The 11732-nt window shown below is 39.4% G+C and overlaps 1 protein-coding gene across 3 annotated transcripts in view; it reads left to right on the top strand.

Annotated features, from left to right (window-relative positions):
* The window catches only part of GPR155 (G protein-coupled receptor 155), a 57122-nt gene extending 45862 nt beyond the window's left edge, over nt 1-11260 (top strand). For 2 of the 3 annotated variants that reach the window (XM_008064885.2, XM_008064886.2), the window contains 4 exons: nt 1143-1238; nt 3678-3742; nt 5690-5827; nt 10041-11260. In XM_008064885.2, the coding sequence (XP_008063076.1) occupies nt 1143-1238; nt 3678-3742; nt 5690-5827; nt 10041-10341 (600 nt within the window). In that variant the 3' untranslated portion in view covers nt 10342-11260. Of the gene's footprint in view, nt 1-1142; nt 1239-3677; nt 3743-5689; nt 5828-9984 lie in introns of all 3 variants that reach the window. The other variant, XM_021715967.1, reaches the window with a different exon arrangement.
* The last annotated feature ends 472 nt before the right edge of the window (nt 11261-11732 follow it).

The following is an 11732-nucleotide window of genomic DNA, read 5'->3' as shown; positions in this document are numbered from 1 at the left end:
CAATAGGAGAACAAAAATATTTTTTGTTTTTACTTTTCTAGGTCATTTTGTTTAGTTCTTGTTGTTAGTTGGAAGCATGTACCATATTATTATATCCATATTTCAGGGGATGGGGTACATGTAGGCAAATTAAAAAGATGGTGCAGATCTGCAGAGTAACTGTTCCGGGATATATGCCATAGATTTCTCAATATGATAATAAACAAGTGATAAACAGTCCTGTATTTTAAATCAAAAACAAAAACGTGTATTTTGGCAGAGCTCGGTGGCTCAGCCTGTAATCCCAGTATTTGGGGAGGCTGAGGCGAGTGGATTGCGTGAGCCCACAGGTTCAAGACCAGCCTGGGCAACTTGGCGAGACCTCATCTCTACAACAGATACAAAATTAGCCGGACATGGTAGCATGTGCCTGTGGTTCCAGCTACTTGGAAGACTGAGGCCAAAGGATCACTGGAGCCCAGCAGGTCGACACTGGGGTGGCCGTGAGCTTGCCACTGCTCTCCTGCCTGGGTGGCAGATTGAGACTCCAGATCAAAAATAACAACAGCAACAACAAAAACGTGTATTTCTTTGATTACTAAATGTCCTCTCTGTGAATTATCAAGTTGTGATTATGTAATTCTTTGAGATGCTGCAAGTGTAACTTGTCCAAGGTGGAAGATGGACCATATAACCTATAAATAAACCCTTGCACACTGGGATGCTCATTACATAGTGTTGGTATCAGCCAGCATCACTTTAAGTGCTGTTGAAGAACAAAAATTAAAAAAATAGGAAATGCTGCCAAGAATTGCTGCTTGGTGATGTAATTGTTTTCATTATGTAGAACTCATTTTAAAATCAGTCCTGTCTTGGGCAAGTCGGCAGTCCTGATGTGTTATGTAAGCTTCTGTATTAGGGCTCATGTCTTCTTGCTTCAAGTCTGATCAGAATAGATGCTGTTTGAATGACATCTGTCAGGAGGAGAGGGTGAAACCTCTTGTTAAAAAGACAAAGCCTCTGTATTCTCTCGGTGTTTTTCCCTTTCGTCTTTTTTCCCTCTAATCATTAAGTAGGTGAGTGAGTTACTGTACTGTGCTCTGGATGGAGAGAAATGATTAGCTTATTCCATTTTAAAGTACTCTGTTTTCTTTTCTTTCCAGAACCTTTCCAGTTGTTTATGGTGGCTATTCAACCAAGAGCCTGGAAGACTGTATGTTGAGTTACAGTTTTTCTGTGCTGTGTTTAACTTTGGCCAGGTATTTATTTACTGAGAACTTAGAGGGGTGTTTGTTTTTCTGGGTGGGTTGATTGGAGGGGTGTCGGATGTTGTTTAAATCAAAAGGGTTTAGCTTGCTTGCCAGCTGCTTGTATGTATGACAGCTGACAGCTGCTGCCTGTCTCCTCGTGCAGACAAATTCTCATATTGGTTGAAGTCATCAGAATGTACACTGAGTGCTTCCATCAGAAATAACAAATCAGTCTCTGCTTTGGTTTTGAGGTAAAGAATGATAACTGAAGCAGGGACAAGATGTCCTAAGTCGTTTTTAAACTGTATTGTGATCCGAATAAGTCACTTTGGGAAAATAACTTAGCCCTCTCTGAGCCTTTAATTTAGCTGCTTTAATTGATAACCATCATTTCATTTACATTTTGATGTTTCTTAAAAACAACAGATACTTAAATCTTTTTTTAAAAGTGTGTGTGTGTGTGTGTGTGTGTGTGTGTGTGTGTGTGTGTGTGTGTGTGTGTTGGAGTCTTATTCTGCTGCCCAGACTGGAGTGCAGTGGCACACTCATGGCCACCCGTAGCCTCGACCTGCTGGGCTCAGGTGATCCTTCGACCTCAGCCTTCCAAGTAACTGGAACTACAGGCATGCACCACACATGGCTACTTTTAAAAATTTATTTTAGAGATGGGGTCTCACCATGTTGCCCAGGCTGGTCTCGAACCCATGGACTCAGGCAATCCTCTTACATAGGCCTCCCAACATGCTGGGATTATAGGCGTGAGCCACTGCACCTGGTTGATACTTAAATCTTAAAAAAAAAAATCATGTGGTGTATAGATAAATGTTGGCTAGGGACAGTAGTTACCATTCCTTGAGCCAACTATTGTTAAGTATTTTACATTCATTATCTCATGTAAACATCATGACAATAGCTGCAAAGTTGATATTGGCACCCTCAGTGTAGAAATTAGGAAATTACAATTCCAAGAAGAAATAATATGATGGGTGCTATTGTCTATGTTTCTATCACTATTAAAATGGATATTTAAGACTAAATGACATTTTACATACTGGGAAAATATTTTTATGTGTAAATTTCAATATTTGATATTTTAACTCCTTACTTTTTAGTTGGAGAATATTAGTCTGTGGATTATCTGGTCAAAAAATAGCATATGAAACCACTGAGTTTGCCTATTAAATCCATCTAAAATAATTGCCTGTCTAAAATAATTTGCCATATGGGTTACTTAACATTTCTCAAGAGATGCCCCTGCAAATTTTTTCCTAACATTAAGTCCTTGAGCTATTTCCAGTTAGTGTGGCCATTACGGTGGGAACAAAGAGACAGGTGACCTTAATCAGTTTATCACAAACAGACATGAGTGCCCCAAGAGCTACTTGATACCCATCTCACTCTGTGATCCTGTTGAAGATCTGATTTCGTAGCCAACAACGATAAAATATTAAGGTGAAATATCATAGTCACAGTTGGCATTTGGCATTCAGAAATTCCACTCCAATCTGAGCCTTCCAGGATTGGGCAGAGGCTAAGGCCAGGAATGGCATGTAAAATGCTTCCCACACAGCTTATGGCTGAAGTGGTTGAAATGAGCGAGAGAAACACAAAACCCCCTCCCATCCTGCTTTCCTCTTGAGGAGGTGTTGCAGTAAGATCATTCCCACTGACTGTTTATTGTTTGGGGGTGAAGAATTTTAGGTCCTTCATGTACTTTATTTCTCCATTCTACCTCCCTGACTGGCACCTAGTGTGCTGCAAGTGGCAGCTCCCAACCTGTCTCCCCAAACAGTCCTAAATCATCCTGATCTGTGGCTGATGTCTGGTACCATTTTGCCTCATGACCCCCAGATCCTTCCCCTAACCACTAGTCAGTTTCACTTTACATATATTCTGTTCAATTACTGCATTATACTTAGATACTACAACACTTGTTAATTATATAATGTGTGAAATTTTAACAGAAAAAAAAAAGCACAGTAGGAAATATTGTAATCCCAGCACTTTGGGAAGCTAAGGTGAGAAGACTACTTGGGGCCAGGAGTTCAAGACCAGCCCGGGCAACATAACGAGTCCCCAAAATATAAAAGAATGAATTGAATTTTAAAAGGGAAAAATAAATAAAAAGGGGGAAACAAAGACATCTAGCCTTTCAATGTTTTCATTTTTCTTCGGTAAGCTATCAGACAAATGTGGCTACTCAGCCCAGTCTCGTATCACCCATCTTATCGGGGACACAATGGTTGGGAAAAGGGAGCAAAGTATCATGTCTGCCTCCAGGCACTGAATTTGGAGGTCCTACTTTGTCTGCTCTATTTCCAGTGTTGCTCCTCTCACTATAGGTTCGCTTCCTCAAACACGAAATTTGGTGGCATCCTTAATTTCTCTGTCTTAATATTTTATTTTATTCAGAAAAAAATAACTTTGCTTTTCCCTCCTCTCCCCCAGGGATTTATTTCTTTTGGAATCTTTGGATTAGATAAACATTTAATCATCCTGCCTTTCAAAAGAAGGTAAATTTAGTTTTGAAATAAATTTGTATCCGTAAATGTGATGACAAAAACACTCTGTTAAGGCACTGAGATTTGTAAATCTTTAGTAACTGCTGGGAGACCACTAAATGCCACAGAGGTTATCTGTTGATTCACATATTTGTTGTAAATGATTGCAGAAAAAAAATATCGGAAGAACTATTATAGATCCAGCATTGTAATTTGCATTTTAACAAGAATTGATGGACACTGATTTCTGTCTATGCCATTAACTACATAAAGTTAAATGAAACTTGAAAATGTCTTTAGAAATGGAAATAGCAGGTGGTATGCCCCCAAGGTCTATATTTGATTGTCTTTTTCCTTTGGCAACACAATTTCTCTTTCTATTAAACTGACAACTTATAGAAAACTCAATTTTTCTTTCTAGATTTTTGGCCTGATATTAGCTAAGTGAAGGGCCTCTTTGAATTAAGATCAGGAATTCTTTATGAAAAATAACAAGTGGGAATGCTCCAACTTGGGAGTGGGAGGAAGAGGCAGGGGCAAATCTTTATACTTGCTCATTTGTTTTCAGAGTCAAAATTAGTAGAGACTAGAAGTGCTCATGGAATTTACCCTACCAGCTCTGTGAAAAGCACCCAGTAAACGGTCACTTCTCTTCCTTCTCTTCCTCCTTCTCCTCCTTCTCCTTCTCTTCCTCCTCCTCCTCTTCCTCCTCCTACCTCTTCCTCTTCCTCCTCTTCTTCTTCTTAAGATGTAGTTGCTCTCATGGTTAGAATCCTCTCATGAAGGAAGAGAGCAAAATAGGAACGTCATGGAACGTAGTTATCAGTTTCATCATGTTGATCATCTGGGCTGGCAGAAACAGAGTTGTTCTGTACTCCAGACCCTGTTGTCTGTCTCTGTGGTACTGAGATAGAAAAATGATTACATAAAAATACTTCATCTCTAATTTATTGTTGCATTTCAAAACAGTAGAATATAAAATAAGGAACACTTATTCTTATTGGTAGAAATTGAAATGGGTCAAGCATGTCCAGAGGGGTTTATAAAATGATTAAGTCCCCCATCCCAGCCTACTTTGAATAGGAAATTGAGTGCAGAATAAGTACATTTCTGCTTCAGAGATGAGTAATGTCCGGGTATTGCCGATCAGCAGTCCCCAACCTTTTTAACATCAGGGACCAGTTTGGTGGAAGACAATTTTTCCATGGATTGGGTGTGGGGGACAGTTTCGGGATGATTCAAGTACATAACATTTATTATACACTTTATTTCCATTATTATTACATTGTAATATACATTGAAATCATTATACAACTAACCATTAAAAAAAGAGGCACAGACAGAAGTGGTAAATAAAGTAATGGGCAGGCCACATGCAGACTAAAATAAGTGTCGAATTCTGACCTAAAGCCTGTCACCAGATGCAGCTGTACAATTGAAGTACATTTACTCACTTGCTACTCACGGATAGGGCTTTGATATGAGTCTGCAAGTAATTGATTTATTATGGTCTCTTTGCAGTCAAACCTCCCTGCTAATGTTCATCTGCATTTGCAGCTACTCCCCAGCACTAGTATCAGTACCTCAGCTCCACATTAGATCATCAGGCTCTAGATTCTCATAAGGAGGCACAACCTGGATCCCTTGCCTGTGCAGTTCACAATAGGATTTGGGCTCCTATGAGAATTTAATGTCGCCCCTGATCTGACAGATGACAGAGTTCTGGTAATACCAACAATGGGAACAGGCTGTAAATACAGGTGAAGCTTCACTCGCTTGCCTGCTGCTCACTTTCTGCTGAGTGCCCCAGTTCCTAACAGGCCACGTGGCCTGGGGTTTGGGGGCCGCCGTTGTAGACAGTTTTGGAGCAACCATTTTGTTGGGGTGATAAGGCAGAAAAGATTCCCTCTCAGTGCTCTTCTCTCTTTAAAAATGGCTTCCTTAACTCTTGGTTTTCAGACTTGAATTCCTATGGAATAATAAAGAAACAGCAGAAAACAGGGATTCTCCTGTTTCTGAGGAAATAAAAATGACCTGTCAACAATTTATCCATTATCACCGTGACCTCTGTATCCGAAACATTGTCAAGGAAAGAAGGTAAGCAAATTGCTGGTACAGATTCTAGTTGATTATGTATATATTAAATATATATATTTTTTGTGAGAGTTTATACTTTTATATAAGTGGTACAATTCACTTTAAGGCAGACTGTGATAGGTAAAAGTTGTGTACTACAAACCCTAAAGCAGCTGGGCTCGGTGGCTCAGCCTGTAATCCCAGCACTTTGGGAGGCTGAGGTGAGTGGATTGCCTGAGCCTGCGGGTTCGAGACCTGCCTGAGCAACTTATCAAGACTTCTTCTCTACAATAAATCAAAAATTAGCCGGGTGTGGTAGCGCGCACCTGTAGTTCCAGCTACTTGGAAGGCTGAGGTGGAAGGATCGCCAGAGCCCAGAAGGTGGAGGCTGCAGTGGCCGGGAGCAGCTACTGCACTCCAGTCTGGGTGACAGAGTGAGACTCCAACTCAAAAAAAAAAAAGACCCTAAAGCAACCACTAAAAACACAATAAGGATATATAGCTCATGAGCTAACAATGAGATTAAAGAGAATCGTTAATTTAAAAAATTCAAAATGAAACAGAAAAAAAGAAAGAAGGGAAAGGAACAGATGGAACAAATAATAAAAGCAAGATGACAGATTTAGATACAACCACATCAACAACCACAGGTAATTATATTTTAGATGATTAATTTTGGGATGTAATAGGCTAAGTAATGTGGCCATGACCAACTACATGATTATTTTCAATAACACATATACATGTCAAAGTTAAAAGAGTTATAGGTCAGTATATAGTTTAAGAATTGGCATATAAAAGGGCCACATCACTTTGACTTTAATATTTTTTAAAAGTCATACAAATTTTGATTTTCATATAGAACATGAACACTTTAGAATGAGCCAAAGTATCATAGAATATTAACATTCACTTCAAGTTGGTTATTTGTGTCTCACAAAACTTTGAGATATATTGGATTTTAGAAGTGGTGTTATATTCCCATCTCCTGGTGATAAGTTATTTCATATTACTAATGCTGTTGTCAAGAAAATAAAATGAAATTTCTTCCTCTGAATTAATTTTGCTGTTTATATTTCACCTCAAGTCCTAATCTTACAGACTTTGACATGATATTTATTCTTCTAATCCCCAAGTTATGAAGTATATAGCAGGAAATGATGAACTTTGAATAAAGAAATGTCATAGTGCCAGTATTTTGGGTTGTCATAAAAATGAGAACAAAATATAAATATGTCTACAACTGAAAGTTTGAAAATGTTTTGTTTTGTTTTGTTTTTTTGAGGCAAGGCCTAACTCCCTCACGCAGGCTACAGTGCAGTGGTACAATCACAGCTCATCACAGCCTCGACCTCCTGGGCTCAGGTGATCCTTCCACCTCAGTCTCCCAAGTAGCTGAAACTATAGGGGCATGCAACCTTGCTCAGCTAATTTTTTTAATTTTTGTAGTTATGTGGTCTCATTATAGTACCCATGCTGATCTCAAACTCCTGGCCTCAAGCAGTCCTCTCACTTCAGCCTCCCAAAGTGCTAGGATTACAGGTATGAGCCACCACGCCTGGCCAAAAATTACTATTGAGGATGATTTATGTGCATGTATTAGGCCATTATATTTAACATATATGGCATTATAATCAGAGGATAACCTTGTATAGAGAATGGATTATCTATATCAGGGTATGGACTAACACTAGAACTCAATTCCTGAACTGCCACTTATTGGCTATGTAACACTGGAAAAGTTCTGTTCTCTGAACTTTAGTTTTCCTCTTCTTTAAAATATCTGACTCTCAGGGTTGTTAGAATTAGGTGACAGAATGTCTGTGACGAGCCTAGCCTTCTTTCTAGGCGAGGAAAGAATGAAAGTTAACTACGAAGAAAAGTTAGTTTCCCATCCTTAAGGGGGTGGTCACAATTATTTCCAAGTACCATCTAGGGATAGTTTCTACAACTTAAAACTGCTTTGTAAAATTACAAAAAAGAACTCCATGTTAGCTCTGCCAGGCCCATGGTGACTGCCAACTGTCAGGACTGCCCTGAACTCAGATGGCTGAATGGGCGCTGCCTAGACAGGAGTATGCTGGCCTGTTCCCTGACCTTCCCCGGGTCGGCAGCCTGCACACTCTCTGCAGCTCTGCACAGCCAAGCTGCACAGCCGGGCTGTTGTTAAAACTACCTGATCACAGTCATCAGGAAGCAAGTATTGTTCAGTTGGTGTCTGGGATAGAAGGACTAAAAACCCATGAGCAGGAAAAGGACTCAGGCGCAGGTTGTAAATTCAGGTTTTTGTTGAAAGTGATGTTTGTAGGGGCAAGGCATACATCTCCAGGTGCAAGGCATACATTCATAAATATCACTAAATATCATAAACATCACTAAATGAAATACTGATGTTCAGTATTGTGATTTTATGTTCTCGAGAAAAAATTGCATGTGTATTAACCTTTTCCTCCCTAATTCTTATATACCCTCTAATGTATATTCACTTATGGTGAAATGTTCTTAGATTCTTGTTGCCTTTTTCTCATTTTCTCTTGATTTTCATCCACTGTTTCCTGTTGCCAAGCAGTTTAGGTTTCACCGCTTGAATGGTGCTTGTGGACAGATACATGTTGTCTATTGCACATTCATATGAAAATGTACAGAATTCATGTCATTGTTTCTCTTTTTTCCTGAATCTCTCTTTCCCTTGTTTATTTGCTTAAGGCACCCTACATTTGTCTGAGGAAGACAGGTTTTTATTTTATTTACATATTTGTTTTAAATGTATTTTATTTCATTTTAAAGATATGGGGTATAATTCAGGATTCAGTATACAAGTGGTCATTATACAGGTGAAGTTTGGGCCTCCCTTTGGTCCCCACTTTGCCTGGTTCTTATAATGTTATGTCCCCCTCCCCAACAGTTTCCAGCTACTGCCAATCCTTTTCTTACAGTTTTATGGTATATGTTCAGAGTCTGCTTATGAGTGAGAATGTGGTACTCAGTTTTTTTGTTTCCTTGATAATCACTAAGTATTATAAACTCTAATCCATCCAAGTTGCTGTGAAGTTCATAATTTTGTTCTTCTTTATGGCTGTGTAATATTCTATCATGTATGTGCACCAAATTTTTTAATCCAGTACAGTTTTGATGGGCAGCATAATTTTATTTATTTTTATTTTATTTATTTTTTATTTTAAAGATGTAGGGTACAATTCAGGATTAGGTATATAAGTGGTCATCGCACAGGTGAGGCCTGGGCCTGCCATCGGTCCTCACTCCACCTGGTCTGGGACCAGGTACCCTCTTTGGTGTTATATTCTCTCCCCTCCCTCCCTCCGTCCCTCCTCTGGCAGTGTCCCATTACTGCCAGTCCCTTTCTTACAGTATCATGATAAATGTTCAGGATCCACTTATGAGTGAGAGCAGGTAGTACTCAGTTCTTTGTCTCTGTGATTGATCACTGAGCATGATAGACTCTAAATCCATCCAAGCCACTGCAAAATCCATAATGTTGTCCTTTATGGCAGTGTAATATTCCATCATAGGAAGACAGATTTTAAATAATCAAAAAGTAGATTCATAATCAAAGTACATTTTTTAATTGTAGATTGGTCTGAAGATGGATCTCACTTCTACTTCCCTTGCTTCCTAATGAAGTAGATTGCTGCCAGGCACATGAGGACTGGCTTGGGTGTTGAGGGCAAGGAGAAAGGTTACTCGGGGTACAGTGATGTATATAGTGCATATGGATATATGAGGGATATGGAGCTGAAAGTCATGCTGAGTAGTTTACTGAAAAGAACCACTTCTCAAGAGCTTGTGAAAAACATTGAATGTCCCTGAGACAAATTGCTCAGTATAACCAAGAGTATAAGTTATAAAATATGTAATATTCAGCTATATGTGGGATGGATCTGCTCATAAAAGGCCATGCTGCTAAAAAAAAATATTTCTCTGTGAATGAATTTACATAGTTTGTCTATATCATCCTTTTTGTTATTGTTGAAGCACTCCTGCTTTCACAAGCATTATTGGCATGTTTCCTTTTTCTCCATTGGGTCTTTCTGGGGTCAGGCGTGTTAACAAACCCTTTATGATCAGAGCAGTCTCATTCCTGCCATGCTTGTAACTATCATGCTGTCTCTCCTTGTTTCCTTCTTTCTGTCTTTCCTTGCTTGTCCTCTACCATGCAGTGCTGATGATACCAGATTTACAGAACATGTGGGTGAATCCTTCCTTTGACATACAGGTGTGGTGCCAATACTTCTGCGGGGACCTTCTGTGGCTGCGACCTGGTGAACTGGCTGATTGAAGTTGGCCTTGCCTCCGACCGTGGGGAAGCTGTGATCTACGGAGACAGGCTGGTGCAAGGGGGAGTCATCCAGCATATTACCAACGAGTATGAATTTCGGGATGAGTACTTGTTTTACAGATTTCTTCAGAAGAGTCCTGACCAGAGCCCTCCTGCTATGATTGTAAGCACCCCCCAACAGGAGAGGTATAAAGAAATTGAGCATTCATCCCCATCCTCACTCTCCTCTAAGACCTAAATGATGAAGGGGAGAATCCCACCTGGAATTATATTCTTGTCCCAGATTTGTTACTTTTTAGCTGTGTGACCTTGGGCAAGTTACAACCTCTCTGAACCTCAGTTGCCTCTTCTGTAAACTTTGTCAAGATGTGTCCCCACCCCATGTTAACAGTCTGTGATTTTGTGTATGTAAAATACATAGGAAACTGACTTAGGAAAGACAGAAAGTCACGTCAAAATATAAGTTCTGATAATGAATATAATAATTATAGTCATCCCTCAGTATCCACAGGGAATTGGTTCCAGGACTCCCAGAGATACCAAAATCCAAGGGCGCTGAAGTCCCTAATGTTGAATGGTATAGTGTTTGCACATAACCTATGCACATCCTCCCATACACTTTAAATCATCTTTAGATTGCTTATAATGCCTACTGCACTGTAAATGTTATGTAAATAGTTGTTGCAATGTACTGTTTCAGGAATAATCACATGCAAAAAGCCTGCACATGTTCACAACAGATGCAACCGTCATAGTCCTAACTATATTTGTGATCCACAGTTGGTTGAATCTGTGGATGTGGAACCCACGCATGTGGAGGGTTGACCGTACCATAAATAATACTAATATGCCATCATTGCATAATCATTGCTTTCTGCAGAAGTTTGTTTACTGTCATTTCAAAACTGGCATCCTATTAACTGTTCCTCTAATTTGCCAAATTTGGCATATGTGTAGCAGTTAGGAAATGGACCTTAAGTTATGAAGTTATGACAACTTTATATTTATTGATAGGACCTCTTGGAAAAGAATTTTCCTGATTCTAATAAGAGGTCCTTATTCTTTTTTATTTTTCCATTTCCTTGACAGATAGTACTCATTTAAAAACTAGAAGCACTTTTTTTGTTTTTTGAGCTGGTCTCACTCTGTTCCCCAGGCTGGAGTACAGTGGCACAATCACAGCTCACTGCAGCCTCAACCCCCTGGACTACACTACAGGTGTGTGCCACAATGCCTGGCTTTTTGTTTTGTTTTGTTTTTGTAGAGACAAGGTCTTGCTATGTTGCCTAGGCTTGTCTTGAACTCCTGGGGTCAAGTGATCCTCCCACTTTGTCTCCCAAATTGTTGGGATTACAGGTGTGAGCGACTATTTTTTTTTTTAAGTTTTGTCTTTTCTTGCTTTTCTATCCATAGTAATAATATGTGCCATTAGGAGGGGAATAAGAACCTCCATAAATATCCTTATCCTCACAGTCCTGCAACAGAGGTATAACCTGATCTTTGACTTTTGTACTAAAAGGAATAATTTGAGCATATTTATTTAAATTTTAGCAGCGGAAGTATTGCCATGTAATGTATCTTTTTTTTTTTTTTTTGAGTTGGAGTCTCACTCTGTCGCCCAGACTGGAG

The sequence above is a fragment of the Carlito syrichta genome, unplaced genomic scaffold (assembly GCF_000164805.1).
Source record: "Carlito syrichta isolate Samal-C Ts95f unplaced genomic scaffold, Tarsius_syrichta-2.0.1 Scaffold308098, whole genome shotgun sequence".
Classification (NCBI taxonomy): Eukaryota; Metazoa; Chordata; class Mammalia; order Primates; family Tarsiidae; genus Carlito; species Carlito syrichta.
Note: the sequence above shows the minus strand (reverse complement) of the source record. Positions and strands in the feature narration are given on the sequence as shown.